Here is a 16,139-nt window from a genome sequence, read left to right as displayed (position 1 = left end):
AGACTCTTAGTCCATCATTTTCAATCACCCTAACATTCCATCTGCCACTTAGCAAAGAACAGAATGAATAAGATGCTACTGAACATGCACGATATACATAGCCGATGTCATTTCATGCAAGACTAGTAATTGCTACATGATTCAGACTTTTCAGACTGGATTTCAAGATAATATTTAGCACATATAAAATTGTTAGCATCTATTTTGGGCTATTTTTTCTCTATTAACTGAATGAGCTGTCTTTGAGAAATATATAGTTATCTAGAAAGTATTACAGCTTTGTTAAGTCATGGTGATTACAGGTAAATCTTAGCTAGCAAAGTGGGTGGTCAAGTCAAATGGATTCTAGTTATGTTCATGTCTAGAAGTGATGTTTATAACTGATTAATATAAATCTTTAGTATATTTGAAATAATTTCCCAAAAGACGTATTTTACAAATTTCATTTGGCAGGTTATGTTCTCAGTGGATTTCCTTCTCTCTCAGAGGAATACATGACTATTTCGGAGCAATTAGAGAAAATTAGAAATCTAAAATTAAAACCAGATTTCCTGATTAACATTAAGGTAATATCAACTTTGATAACTTGCTAATCATTTAAATACTTATTCTTAAAATAAGATTAATATTCTATACGAGTCAGAGTAATTTTTTACATAAATTGAAGTGTGATAGCTGTTGCCAAGGGCCAAATTCTTGTTTTACAATGGAGTGGTCAAAAACATTAATCTGGCTTTATGCTGCTGTAATAGACAGCAGAATTTGGCCCTACAGGTTATGGTAAACTGGTGGTTGCTGGAGCAGCCTCCTCCCACATTGGGAGGCTACTCCAGCCCACCCAGTCCCATTTAATCACTTAACCCATGGGTTCTCAAACTTTGTGATACCATGACCCCCATCTAAGTTGCTTGCAACCCCTCTCTGAGTTACTCGCGACCCCCCGGGGGGTTGGGACTCACAGTTTGAGAAATGCAGACTTAACCTGTTAAACATAATATTTAATGGTCATCTAATTAAATGGTATTTTACATCCCTGCTATAAATCAATCCTGCAAGGTATCTTGTATAACTTCCATGGGAGTAATAGTCAGTAAGCACCTCATGATCAGTTTTTAAGACTGAAACAAAAGGCATGTGTTCTGAAAAAATAATAAAGCCTTGGGATAGTAAAAGACTATGGATATTGTAAGTCTAAGCCAGTAGAAGTGCTGTTTGAGACTGTCTTCAAATATTCTTGGGAAAAAATAATTATATATTTGAGTGAGAAAATGAGTTACTTTATAGTTTTTCCTTCTGTCTGATTGCAAGCAATACAACTTACAGATCAGTTATTTACAAAAGAAATTTGGACTGAATTTGTAAACTTCTGTTTTTGCTTGCAGAATTTACTGAAATACTCCAATTAGATGTAAGAACGGTAGTCAAAGGCCTTTTTATTCCATAGATCTTTAAGAACCAAAAAATATACTCGATTTATTAGGTCTTTTCCCACTCTAACTTCTAAAATAATGAATGCGCTGCCGAAACAACAGTCTGTTGCATTGTGCATGTATTCTCACTAAGGGTGTGTCTAGACTACAGGGTTTTGTTGACAAAAGTGGACTTTTGTTGACAAAACTATACCTGCGTCTACATTACCGCCGAGTTCTGTCGACAGTAAGTCGACAAAACGCAGCATTTTGTTTGACGGCAGTAAACCTCATTCTACAAGGAATAACGCCTTTTGTCAACAGAGTTCTGTCGACAAAAGGTACTATTGCATCCACACTGTACTTTTTCAAAAGAGAGCACCTGGGCTCCCTGTCGAAAAAGCGGCTTGCTTTGTCGACAGAACTGGCTGTAGTCTAGACGCTCTTTGTCAACAGAGACTTTGTCAACAGTATCTGTCGACGAAACCTCTGTTGACAAAATCCTGTAGTCTAGACGTACCCTAAGATTTTACTTGTGGTTGCTCAGACTCTATGGGTATGTCTAGACTACATGGCTCTGTCGACGGAGCCATGTAAACTAGTTTACCCAGCATAGGCAAAGAAGCAGGGATTTAAATAATCCCCGCTTCATTAAAATAAAAATGTCCGCCGCGCTGTGCCGACGGTCTGCTGATCCAGCACAGCGCGGTAGTCTAGACTCAGATCGGTTGGCTGGGGAAGCCTTTGCCGACCGATCCCTTATGGCTCGTGGGTGATATGGTAATACACCAGTAGAAAAGCAATTCTCGATTTCATTTAGGCCATGTCTACACTAGGGAACTATTTTGAAATAAGTAAATTTGACCTAAAAACTCCTGATTTTACAAAATCAAAATAGCTTGTCCCCATAACTGGAAAGCCTCAAAATTAGTCTGAGGTAGGCTTTGTTATTGTAGCTGCACTACCTCGACTTAGAGGTCCAGGAAGCACTGGGGAGTAATTAATTCAAATTACTCTGGGGAATAGTTATTTCGAAATAACAGCACCAGAGCATTTACACTAACACTGTTTCAAAGTAACTATTTCAAAATTAGCATTATTCCCGAGAAAAGCAGGAGTACAGATTTCAAAATAAGTGGACCCTTATTTCAAAATAACAGGCTTGGTAGTGTGGATGCTCTGCTTATAAATTTGACCTAAGTGGGATTATTTTGAAATAAAGCCCTACTGTAGACCATGGCTCATGTAGCTCATCTCTCCCTTTTGATTTCAGTTGAAGGAAGGTTGAGACCTTATACTCCAAGGGAGTAAAAATCAAATGAAGTCAAAGGAGAGTTTTGCTGTTGTTTTAAGTGGTTCTAGAATTTTACCTAGATGTGATAGAATTGTGGCTATTTTCACTGTCAAAAAAAAAAAAAAAAAAAAGGAGTCTCTTTAGAAATGTGGGTATGTCTAGACTACATGGCTCCGTCGACAGAACCATGTAGATGAGGTTTCTAGACATAGGAAAATGAAGCGGCGATTTAAATAATCGCCACTTCATTTACGTCAACATGGCTGCCGTGCTGTGCCGATCAGCTATTTGGCGGCACAGTGCGGTAGTCTAGATGCTCTGTGGTCGACAAGGGAAGCCCTTGTCGACTGCCCCGTTATGCCTTTGGGAATGAGGTTTACCAGAGCAGTAAATTGCTGCTTCATTTTCCTATGTCTACGTCAACGGAGCCATGTAGTCTAGACATACCCTGTATGAACTGTGAATAACTTTTTGTTATTCACTTTGGAAACATCTTGTTCTATTTGTATATGAAAAATTGTTAAAGAGGAGGAGGCTGGGGGGGGCGGCGGGGGTTGGAGAGAGGAGGGGAATCTCAGCAAACACCTCTTCTTGCCTGCATCTCAAAGTTATGTGTCATATGGCAATCCTATGAGATCTCCTAGTTTTTGCAAGGGAAGCAAGGCAATCTCTAGAACTTCAGTAAGACTTCAAGGGATAGATCATGTAGTGAGCTTATCATGCTCAGTACGTGACAGCGTGGTCCAGTTAAACATTATTTTGTTCTGTATAAATCATTCCTGCCTTTTGCCCCTCCCTGAATTTGTTGGCAGTAAGACTTTCCTGTTTTCTCAGCCTTTTCAAATATTAGGAGAAACCCATGTGAGGTTATGTGGTAGGTGATTGGGCAGTAGCTATGGTGGTTGTGAATAGCCTATTTAGAAAGGCTCTTCCATATCCTTTTTGACATCTTGTTCATTTAATTATTGCTGTTGGCTGTCTTTTTTTAAAGTTGTATGTGCCGAGAAAGCTATTGAGAATTGCAACATGAAAAAAAGTTTAAAAGTAATCTCTTACTACTGTGAAATTTAAAGAAAAATAATAGTTATGACAATAATAAAATCAGAAAGTTTTCTTTTAATTATTTCTTATCTAGTGTCCTGACTATGATTTGTGCCAAAGACTCTCTGGACAAAGACAACACCCCGATACAGGGCAGATATACCAAAAGAACCAGTGGGATCCTGAAATGATCGACAAACGCAAGAAAAAAAAGGATCAGCACAAAGGAGAAGATGAGGAAGAGGAAGAGGAAGAAGAGCAAGAAGAAGAAGATGAGGTACAGAAGAAGCTCTCTTTATTAGCAACCATATCAGAAAAGAAACAAAGCTCATGAACATTTAAAATAAATGAAAAAAACAAACAACTTCTACTCTGAATGCATTTTGTTCACCCCTTTTTGTAGATGAACTCTTCTTTAAGAGATGTAGTATAGTATTTACATAAAATTTTAATAGACATTCAGTACAATGATTTAGCAGTATTTATAATATTTTAGCAAGTCTGCCAGTTTTGACATTGGACTACCATACAATACAGTGTAATCTCATAGTTATGAACACCTCAGGAATGGTAGTTCATAACTGAAATTTTCATAACTTTGAACAAAATTTTATGGTTGTTCTTTCAAACATTTACAAGTGAACATTGACTTAATACAGCTTTAAAACTTGTCTATGCAGAAGAAAAATGCTTTTAACTATCTTAAATTAAACAAGCACAGAAACAGTTTCCTTACCTTGTCAAATCTTTTTTTAAAAATTTTTCCCTTTATTTTTAGTTTATGTTTTAGATTATGTTCATGTTTTAGTTTATTTTTGGTTTATTTTTAACACAGTACAGAATTTCCTTCACCTCCAGAGTGAGTCTTCTTGGCATTAACTAAAACACAATAAAACTAGTATAGCAGCTTTGCTGGACGTTGAGAAAAAGCAAAAAAGAATATAGATCTACTGATTATGTACAGCTAATCAAAAATAAATTAAGAGCACTTACAAAATATGTATGATTAATAACATTCACACTAATCTTTGTCATAGATTGTACCTCCAGAGCACTCTGGGTTAAGCACTCTTGTCAAAAGATGTCCTCTCTGGCTGTAGAGTTGGTTTAGTGTACAGAGCATGGTCCTCCAGCACAAATCTTAGGGTATGTCTAGACTACATGGATCCGTCGACGGAGCCATGTAAACTAGTTTACCCAACATAGTCAATGAAGCGGGGATTTAAATAATCCCCGCTTCATTAAAATAAAAATGTCTGCCGCACTGTGCCGACAGTCAGCTGATCCGGCATGGTGCAGCAGTCTAGATGCGGATTAGTCAACAAGGGAAGCCTTTGTCAACCGCTCCTGTAAACCTCATTTCACGAGTCATAAGGAAGCGGTCGACAAAGGCTTCCCTTGTCAACTGATCCATGCGTAGACTGTCGTGCCATGCCGATTATTGGCACAGCGTGGCCACCATTTTTATTTTAATGAAGTGGGGATTCTTGATTCATTGACTATGTCGGGTAAACTAGTTTACATGGCTCCGTTGATGGAGCCAGGTAGTCTAGACATAACCTTAGGGTATGTCTACACTAGCCCCCTAGTTCAAACTAGGGAGGCTAATGCAGGCATTCAAAGTTGCAAATCAAGCCCAGGATTTAAATATCCCGTGCTTGATTTGCATCTTCCCAGCCGGTTGCCATTTTTTGAAATTTACAAGTCCGGACTAACTGCCCGTCTTTACACGCGGCAGGGACCCGGTAGTTCGAAATAAAGCCCTAGTTCGAACTACCTGTTAAACCTCATTCCAGGAGGAATAACAGGTAGTTCGAACTAGGGCTTTATTTCGAACTACCAGGTCCCTGCTGCGTGTAGACACGTGCAGTTAGTCCGGACTTGTAAATTTCAAAAAATGGCGATTGGCCAGGATGATGCAAATCAAGCGCGGGATATATAAATCCCAGGCTTGATTTGCAACATCAAATGCCTACATTAGCCTCCCTAGTTCGAACTAGGGGGCTAGTGTAGACATACCCTTAGAGAAGTGGTAACCCCCCTTCTAAGCACAGATCAGTCCAGAAAATGATATGGGCATGTCAAATGACAACGCATTCCGCAAAATAGCCCATACTTAGTCAATAGACCACTTCAAGGTAAGAGGTCAGTAGTCTCTGAAAGGAATCAGAAGTATTAACCCATTTTGCTATAATGCCATAGAACACGATCAACATTTTCTTTAGTTTTGCACATATTACAAAGTCCATCTTTATATCTTTAGTACATTGGCACAATGATCTGATAATCTAAAAATGACTACTTCACTTTTTACAAGCATGACGGTAGAGTTAAATATTATCTTCAGTTTTCTGAGCTTATACATCATAGAACTTCTCCCGTTGTTTCCTTAGTCCATAGTTCTTGCCATTAACAACCATACTTTCAAATTCTTACCTACTCAAGGCAACACTGGATTTAGAGCAGGGGTGGGGAATTTAAGGCCCAGGGGCCAGATGAGGCCCCAAGCTTGCCTGGAACTGGACTCCTGAGACTCAGGGCTTTTCCTCATGGGTTTGGAGCACACATTCTACCATGCTGGGCCCCCCTAAACTCCAGTGTGTGAGGGAAATGTGCAGGGTGTCTTTCACCTTCTCAGTCAGGAGCCACGTCAGTGAAGGTTGGTTCTTTTTTTACTTTCTTCTTCTTCTAATTATTCCCAAGTGCTTTCTGGAGCTCTGAATCCCTGACTGATTTTTCTGTGGGTCAGCAGCCCACGACCCAAATAAGGTTCCTTACCCCTATTTAGAGGCAGGAGGCTCAGGCAACCGCTTAGGAAACACCGGGCTTGGGGTGGTGTTTTTGTTAGTGACAAAAAGGAAAATAGAATATTTAAAGAAAAAATGTCTCCGGTTCTATGAAATTCTACAGTATTCCAGAACATTATAAAAAACATGAAAAATGAACCTACATATAGAATACCTATTAGACTTTCTGGAAAGTTCATTTTTTGAACCTCCTTGGACATTGTTAGCCAGGCCCTGTACATTTAAGTGATTCTTAAAATATTAAAATATCTCTAATCTTAGGGTAGTGATAGAAATGTAGACGTGTTAGTCTGGGGTAGCTGAAGCAAAATGCAGGACAATGTAGCACTTTAAAGACTAACAAGATGGTTTATTAGATGATGAGCTTTCGTGGGCCAGACCCACTTCCTCAGATCTGAGGAAGTGGGTCTGGCCCACGAAAGCTCATCATCTAATAAACCATCTTGTTAGTCTTTAAAGTGCTACATTGTCCTCTAATCTTAGGGGAAAGAGGTTTTTTTAATTTGCTTATATATGGCATGAATAAATATAAATTTATAGATCCTAGAATGCAAGTTTATCTTTTTATATGACAGAGATAAATCATGCATGCAATTATGCATCCTAGTTGTGAAATGGGCTACAGATGCTATGAAAATAAGGTATTCCAACATTTAACAAATGAAAGGGGGCTCTGAAGCTGCTTCTTGTGTGAGACGTCATTTAGTGTAGGACTAGCTTCGACTCAAGGATATGTTAATATCCACCTGCTCTTTTTGCAAAACATGTTTTGCTCTTTTGTCACTCGTCTCATTTTCACAAATTTCAGTATGTGCTAGAATCAATTCTGTAGTCACGTGGATACCAGCCTGCATTTTTCCATAGTTAGGAATTTTATTTCACTTACTATCTCATTTCTATTTTCTGGAATCCCTGTTTTAAATGTCATTATTCCTGACAAGGAATTGGATAAAATTATAGCTCCTATTGGTCAGATGTTTCTTTTATTCAAATTAGTGCCAACATTATTCCCATTGGGTTAGCTATCTGAATGGTCACGTAATTCAACAGCCTGTTAGATTTCTGGATTCCAAGAGTAGACAGAGAAGAGTGTTCCTAATTCCCCCATGCTGTCATTTTTTTATTCATTTACATAGACTTTGTAAAACTGTCCCTATTTTTTATAAATACATTTTAAAATGTCATTGGTCACACGTGTGGATTTATCCTTCAGCTCCAAATCCACAAATGGGGAATAACTCTTCAGATGTAATCTGAGTTACTTTTACTACAAATGTTTAATTCTCTCAATCTTTTGAACTATCTGAATTTTTTCACCATAAATGTCACCGTCTTCCCTAATTTTCTTCATGGTTAAAAGCATTCTCTATTTCTGCAAGAAAGAATTAAAATCTCCAATCTTTCCCCCATTTAGAAATTCTCTGGCATTTCTCATTTTGCTTTTATGCTCTCCAGCTTTTCAAACTTTATCTAGTTCTTATAGGTGTAGTGCAGTGTAGCCTCCCACAGCACTGCTGGCACCGGCAACCCATGTACCTTTCCCTTTCACTACCATGGAGGAGCTTAGGGTAACTTCAGTGCCAACAACCCCGTTTTTTGGCACCACTGGCATGCCCTCATCTGGCAGGTTTTCACTCTCAACTCCTGCAGGGTTGGCACCTCTACTTTCAAGTGACGAGGATGATGAGCTCTTGGTCAGTATACATACCCCGAGGCACTCATCCCCAAAGTATCTACAACAGCAGCAACAAATAGCATTGCAATGGCAACCACCTCAATGGCTGTTCCCTCCTGTGCCCCTTACAGCCAATTGCCCTTACTGGGACCCCAGGCATCATACTGAGCCCAGAAGCCACAGTAGGTACAGCCTCAGCCAACTCCATCAGCTCCATCAAGAGCCACCTCCCTGGACAGATCAGCCTACCAGGAGAAAGATGACCCAGCGTCAAGTGATGAGAACTATTCCGTGTCTTCTTACCCTGCAACTCACATATCGTCCTCCCCGTTGACACTTTTAATGCCCCCTCCTCCTACGGCAGGAGATGACTTCCACTCATTCTAGGAGTTATACAAGAGGGTGGTGGACATTCTGGAGGTCTCCCTGGTGAGTCTCCCTGAAACACAACATAAACTGACCAGCATACTGCATGCCTCCCCATCTACTGAGCTATCCCTACCAATGGATGAATCCTGCCAAGGTGATCTGGCAGACACCAGCCACAATCCCACCAGTCTGCAAAAGATCTGCAAAATACTATGTTGCACCACAAAGTGCTGATTTCCTGTTTTCTTACCTGTTCCCAAATTCTTTAGTGTTGGATGCTGTCAACCAGAGGTGAAAACAGAGTGCAGCTAAAACCACACTGTTTGATAAAGAGTGGAATCGCCCTTTCTACCATCATGACTGACTAGTGGGTACTGGACATTATGAAGGGTGGATACTGTATCCCTTTCTCTTCAACCCCCTTCTCCCACCAACCCTCCCTGGCCCTTTTCAGGGAACCATCTCACCAGAGCATCCTATTCCAAGAGATCAAACATTTACTTTGCCTAAGAAACAAAGAAGCTGTACTCCATCATTACAGGTGCAACGGGTTCTACACCAATTACTTCCTCACAACAAAGAAGTCAGGGGCATGGAGATTGATTCTCAAGCTCAGAAGTCTCAACTGCCATATATGACCCCAGCAGTTCAAGATGTTCACCCTCTCCACTATAATCCCTGCTTTAACAAAGGGAATTGGTAATCGACTCTCGACTGCCAGGATGTGTATTTTCATGTATCCATTCATCTAGCACATTGGAAATACCTAACATTTGCAGTGGGCAACACTCACTTCGAATACACAGTGCTGCCGTTAGGACTCTCCACAGTTCTGAGGGTCTTATCCATTGTAGTCACCATGCATCTCCACAAACGGAGGAGCGGGGGGGGGTCTATATTGCTTTACCCTGGTGTTTGCCTAATAAAAGCAACCAGGAGTCAGGAAGCCCACAATTCGGTCTCCTTAACCAGGGCTCTATTACAGACCTTCAGTCTCCAGGAGTTAAAAAATGCTCTATGTGCCGCGAAGCCATGGCTGGCTCAGACGGCTATGCGGCGTGTATCCACTGCCTTGGCGAGGCTCGTGTACCACAAAAGCGCATACATTATTTAAAACTCACGGCGAGAGCCCACCATGATAGAGAAATGAGGCTCCGGATGATCCTCTTCGACAAGGCGCTCCAGCCTGAAGGATCAGGCTCTCTCCCTCGAGCGAGTCAGCAGGCTCAAAAGAGAAGATCCTCCTCGCCGACTATGGCACCACTGAGAAAGTCTAAGCCCTCTCCCACTAGATCACTGCCTTTAACTTCTCACGGCAGGATTAGCACGGGCTCCAAACCAGGCACTTCGGGTATGAGTGCCCATGCTACTTCAATCTATGGGTACGTCTAGACTACATGCCTCTGGCGCCAGAGGCATGTAGATTAGGCTACCAGACATAGGAAAATGAAGCGGCGATTTAAATAATCGCCGCTTCATTTAAATTTACACGGCTCAGCACAATAGTCTGGATGCACGGGTGGCGACATCAAAGATATTTGTCGACCACCCAGGTAAACCTCATCCCAGGAGGCATACCTGGGTGGTCGACAAATGCCTTTGATGTCGACACCCGCACGTCCAGACTATCGCGCTGAGCCGACAAACAGCTGATCAGCTGTTTGTCGGCTCAGTGCAGCAGCCATGTAAATTTAAATGAAGCGGCGATTATTTAAATCGCCGCTTCATTTTCCTATGTCTGGTAGCCTAATCTACATGCCTCTGGCGAAAGAGGCATGTAGTCTAGACGTACCCTACATGTCCCGCCCATGACTTCGTGCCATTCAGCTGTGACTTCAACAACAGTGGCACTGGCGGTCTCTTCACCAAAGCCATTGGCACCACCTGTTGCGATGGAGCTGCGTGTCCAGTCGGCGCCGATACATGCCGCTTCCACATCCTCCGAGTCAGGCTCGGTACCGGAGAGATCACCGCCTGGTGGAGCGGCACCAACCTCGGCATGGAACCGAGCGGCACCAACTTCAGCACGGGGGCGAGCGACACCGACCACAAGAACAAGCGGCACCGACCTCGGTGTCAGAGCAGCCAGCACCATCATTGACACCGGAGCAAGCAGCACCAACAAAGGAACATGCTAAGACACACCATCACTGCAGTCCATCCCCCGCTTCTCCACCTTTGACATTCTTGCCAGTGCCATTTCCTTCTCTATCCCCACCATCCAGCAGGAGATCTCCCTGGTTGTCCAAAAGGTACATATCTCCGGATAGGCTCCCATCTCCCTTCCTAACTCCACCAAGGGATACCTGGAGATACTACCACCAATTCTCTGCTTCTCTATCACCACCTCCAAAAAGATCCTACTCTCCTTCTCCATCCTTGCATTCACCGAGATCATCTTCTCAGCAGGACTGTAGAAGACATTGCCTCTACAGGCATTCCCCTTCATGATCCTCCTACTATCATTGTGACCATTATGAGTGCCATGACTACCATAGGGATTATTCGCCTCACCACTGCCATTACTATTATTCTCCCAGATATCCACCAAGATCTATTGCGGGCTATTCCTTCATCCAGACACTCTCCACTCTCGGCTCTGCCATTCCTGGACCAAGAGCCACTGCCACCCCAACCTCCTCCCTCTGATCAAGAGGAGGAGCAACTTATGACAACAGAGACACCACCACCCGAAGTGTCTTGCCAGACGAGACAGTTATACCCGGAGACGTCTCCTCACTGGACGACTTATGGCAGTTTCAGTATCTCTTCAAGAGAATGGCGGTTTCCCAGGAGATACAGCTAACAAAAATAAAGGAGAAGCAGCATTGTCTCCTTAAGAACCAGCAGATGACCCAGAGTGCAAAGCTGACTATACCTCTAGACGAGGCCATACTCAAGGTTGCCAATGAACTCTGGCAAACTCCAGCATCCGCCCTCTTTACTAATAAACAGGCAGACAAAAAATACTTTGTGCAGCCAGAAGGGTCTGAGTTCTTATTGACTTACCCCCAGCCCAACTCCCTTGTAGTCGATGCAGCACATCAAAGAGCAAAGGTGCCACAATACAAAAACAACATAGCAAACAGAGAGTTCAAAAGACTGCTTCTCAGAATAGCCAATTATTTAGCGCATTTATCAAACCATAACTTTGATAATTACACCAAGCTGACAGATCTGATGGAGGCACTCCCAGAATTTAAAAGGCCACTGCTTAAGTCCGTCGAACAAGAGGGCTATGAATCCACACAGGCCAGTTTGCAAATTGCAATGGATGTCGCAGACACTGCAGCTCGTGCCACAGCTACGGCTGTAGTTATGAAGAGGGCTTCCTTTCTTCAATCCTCAGAAGTCCCCAAGGATCTGCAAATGAAAGTGGAAGACTTACCGTTTGAAAAAGACAAATTATTCGGGGAAAAGACAGATACAGTCCTCTACTCTAGTAAAGATTCTAGTACAACCCTTCGATCTTTGGGAATGTTCACTCCCCCCATATATAAGGAGGTGCTATGTATCTTTTCAAAGGTGCTATGACTACTCACACGCGAGGCAGCAATAGCAACGCCAACATTGCCTCTTTGACCAGTCATGCCAACGCCACAGACTGCTGAAATGTCGCAACCTTAATAATCGTACGCACATTCAGCCCAGCAACAAACAGCAGGTTTGATGCCTTGGTCGAGAGCAAACAGACAGTCCCTTCCAACTCTACCCACATTTTCCACCATCGCCCACAGACCTTTTATCATTACTGGTCCAACATTGCCACCAACAAGTGGGTTTTGGAGATAATTCAATCCGGATACACCATTCCATTCCTCTCTATTCCTCCTACAACCCCACCATCCCTGTCCCTCTTCAGAGTCTTCTCACACGAAGACTTACTACGCACCGAAATCGCTCACCTGCTCCATATAGGTGCGGTAGAAAGAGTACCATATCAATTCCAAAGGAAAGGGTTCTACTCCCGCTATTTCCTTGTCCAAAAGAAAACTGGCGGATGAAGACTCATACTGGACCTCTGGCAACTGAACAAATATGTCCGGAAACAATGCTTCAAAATGGTAGCACTAACCTCCCTACTAGTCAGTATACATGACTCCATACTACAGCCCTCGATTAGGGCAACTGGTTTGCTGCTCTCGACCTCAAAGACACTTATTTTCACATTACGATTCATCCAACACACAGGAGGTTTCTACACTTCACAATCAGTACAGACTACTTTCAATATCGAGTTCTACCGTTTGGCCTCTTCACAGCACTCAGAGTGTTCACAAAAACACTTTCAGTAGTAGCTGCACACCTTCGACGCAGAGGAGTAGTGATATATCCCTACCTAGACGATTGCCTTATAAAAGGACGCTCTTCACTGGAAGTTTCCAAAATACTGCGTATTACCCGCCAGACATTCCTTCTCTTAGGTCTCCTCGTCAATGGGGACAAATCCATACTTCAACCTGCTCAAGATCTGGAGTTTATAGGAGCTCGCCTCGATTCCATTGCTGCAAGGGCATACTTACCCATCACCAGATTTCAGGCAATGCAAGAACTATTGGACGAGCTCTTCTACAAGCATTCAGTACAGGTTCTCACAGTACTCAAACTTATGGGCCACATGGCCTCTACTACAAATGTCGTTCCTCATGCCAGACTGCACTTTTGTCCGTTGCAACACTGGCTGGTTACAATCTACAACCCTATGAAGCACAACGTACACTAGTCAGTGCTCGTTCCTTCCACAGTCAGATCTTCTCTCCAATGGTGGACCAAAGATGACAACTTATTGTCAGGGACTCCATTTCATCGACTGCAACATCATTGCCATATTACCACAGATACCTCCCTGATAGGATGGGGTGCTCACATGAGTAAACTCGCCATCCAAGGCCGATTACCACCCCAAGAGGCTTTACTTCACATAAACCTCTTGGAGCTGAGAGCAGTCGCCAACTCTTGCAGACATTTCCACATCCAGATCTGCAACTGCACAGTGGGCATTCTCACGGACAACATAGCGACTATGTGTTATATAAATCGTGCATGGTCCCAATTGCTATGCATGGAGGCAACCCAACTATGGAACTGGTACATTGCCAATGGCACAACCCTTGTGGCATCTTATTTACATGTCATCAGCAACATGATGGCGGATTTCCTCAACAGGAATTTCACGATAGATTGCAAATGGGAGATCCACTGCAGAGTCCTCCATTCCCTCTTTTGCCGGTGAGGTATACCTTGGATAGACCTATTAGTCACCGACAACAACACTTCATTATGTTCTTTAGCTTCTCAGTATTTTTCATTTCCATTCCTCGTGTTACTTACTTTCCCCTTCTCTTTCTCTTACTATTCTACTTTCCTTTTAAATGTATCCCATCAATCAATATTAGCTAACATGTTTATTAAAACATATTTCTTCCTAGTCTAGACAAGGCCATAGAGAGACAATACAACATCATAAAGATGAAAATATTTAAATATTTGTAGAAAATGCTAAAGGCTGAATGCTCAGATGTAGCAGAGGAGTGCTCCATTCACCTCCAGGAAGAGGAAGCACACAGATTTATGTACTCTCCTCTTACCTCATCACTCTTCTCCTAGGATACTTTTAAATTGCTCTCCCTTGTAATGTTGGCCAAAGATGTCTGGAGTTCCTCTTATACCCAGGAAATGGACTTACCTAGGTAGTGGTGGGTGGATCACCCTCAGCTGGGGAATCCTCAGATGGCTGCTTAACTTACTATTCCACACACAGAGAGTAGTAGGGTTCTAACTGTTGTCCTTTCAATCTGATTTTAGTATATTTATTATTACAAGACCTGAAATAAAGTATTTTTTTCTTTACTTTAGGCAGCAGCAGATGCAGTCATGTTGTCAGATATTTTGCCTCATTTGGTGCAGAGGCCTGAAGACTTTTTAGAAAATGCAGAAGCCAGGGTTAATCTCTATAAGGACACCATGCTACATCCTCTAGAGGTAAGAACAGCTGAAGATTGTTTTTAAATGTGTTTTATATAATTTTTATGCACTCTGGGTATTTTGAGTTTATTTTGCAAAGATGTACCTAACCCACAAATCGATCCCCTCCTCAGAATTTAGAAGACAGTTCAGTGTTGTTTCTGGTGTCAAATCAAAATTTTCTAACACATTTTTCTAGTTTAGATGAGACTTAAAAATTGTGAAAACTATATTGTCATGTACTTCAGTATTAGATGTCAACTGGCTACATACTTTGCTTATACCCACCAGCTTTCCTACCATTTACAATAATTATGCTATTGTGCTATCTTTGAAGTTCAGAGACATTTAACATACTGATATGTACTGAATCATACAGGTTTTCTATTTACACTACTCAAACGTGTAACAACTTGGTCATCTCACTGTCCATTAGTTGCAATGACTGGCTGTAGTTGTTTTGGAGTCATTGTCTTTATAGTAGAAAAATCCTATTTTTAAGTTATGTATGTGTTATGATAAAGAATAATATTGTAATAGTTTAAATATTAAATGTATTAATCTGTTTTATAATTATGACTGTTTCATACCCTGCCGGCCACCCTTCCTGATTCGCAGAAATGAATGGAAGACCATTTGGTAGAGATGCATCAGACAGAATGCTTGTATCTCTAACTGATGTCAAGGGTGGAATAGACCTGTACGGTCACCATTATGTTTTAGGCTTACAACAAACATCCTGAAATAAGTAAAAGAATGTGATGATTGTTCTTCTTAAAATTGTAACTTGATGTTCCTGGTAGAATGTTCATATCACTTTTGTATAACAAAGAATCAACTCTGTTTTGTGTGAATGAGGAATGTTTGTTAAGAAATAAGTGTAAAGGCCATCACTGGACCAGATGTTCTAGGGAGGAACTGGAGACAGACATAAAAGCGGTAGGAGATTACTTTACAGTCCTATCAGGATGCAGATAAAGGGCAAATCGATGATTCTAAAAGATAAGGCAAACACCTATCAATTGGAATAAGATAGCTGTGATATGAGAAGAATAACTTAAGAAAACAAGCACACGTCAAATTGCAATTGATTATAGCATGATGATGCAAAATTTACTGATCCCAATGAAGGACAACTGCTATAGAAAAGAGCTGTTTTGCCATATTTCTGGGCTCATCCTGCCACTGGAGCCTTGGTCTAGACTGACAGAACCTGGATCCTCCCCTCGTACTTAGCTTACTTGCTATCCATCTGCATGTGCCACATTCACCGGCCACGGCCTTAAAAAAAAAAAAAGGAGAGAAAGGAAGAAACACAAAACCAAGATGTTTAATCTGACCCCTTATTATACCAGAGTCACCAGGTTTCAAAAAATGCGACACCTGTCATGAACCTATGCCATCGTCTGATGGTCCCTCCTCCTGCATCAGATGTCTTGGTTAGGTGCATATCCTGCAAAAATGTATAGTTTGCTCTGTAGATTGTTCATTCTCAGAAACAAACTATAGATTCTTCTTCAAGTGATGTCCCCATGGGTGCTCCACTGTAGGTGTCTGATTATCCTGGTGCCGGAGATTGG

General features: G+C 41.8%; 1 protein-coding gene across 19 annotated transcripts in view; it reads left to right on the top strand.

Annotated features, from left to right (window-relative positions):
- The window catches only part of AK9 (adenylate kinase 9), a 174,062-nt gene that overhangs the window by 18,614 nt on the left and 139,309 nt on the right, over positions 1–16,139 (top strand). For all 19 annotated transcript variants that reach the window (XR_003089364.2, XR_012902623.1, XR_012902624.1 and 16 more), the window contains exons 6-8: positions 454–566; positions 3,839–4,021; positions 14,452–14,577. Coding sequence is in view for 15 of the 19 variants with exons in the window: in XM_025184731.2 (XP_025040516.2) it covers positions 454–566; positions 3,839–4,021; positions 14,452–14,577 (422 nt within the window). In the remaining 4 variants the exon portion in view is untranslated. The remainder of the gene's footprint in view (positions 1–453; positions 567–3,838; positions 4,022–14,451; positions 14,578–16,139) is intronic.

The sequence above is a fragment of the Pelodiscus sinensis genome, chromosome 3, assembly GCF_049634645.1.
Source record: "Pelodiscus sinensis isolate JC-2024 chromosome 3, ASM4963464v1, whole genome shotgun sequence".
NCBI classification, from domain to species: Eukaryota; Metazoa; Chordata; order Testudines; family Trionychidae; genus Pelodiscus; species Pelodiscus sinensis.
Note: the sequence above shows the minus strand (reverse complement) of the source record. Positions and strands in the feature narration are given on the sequence as shown.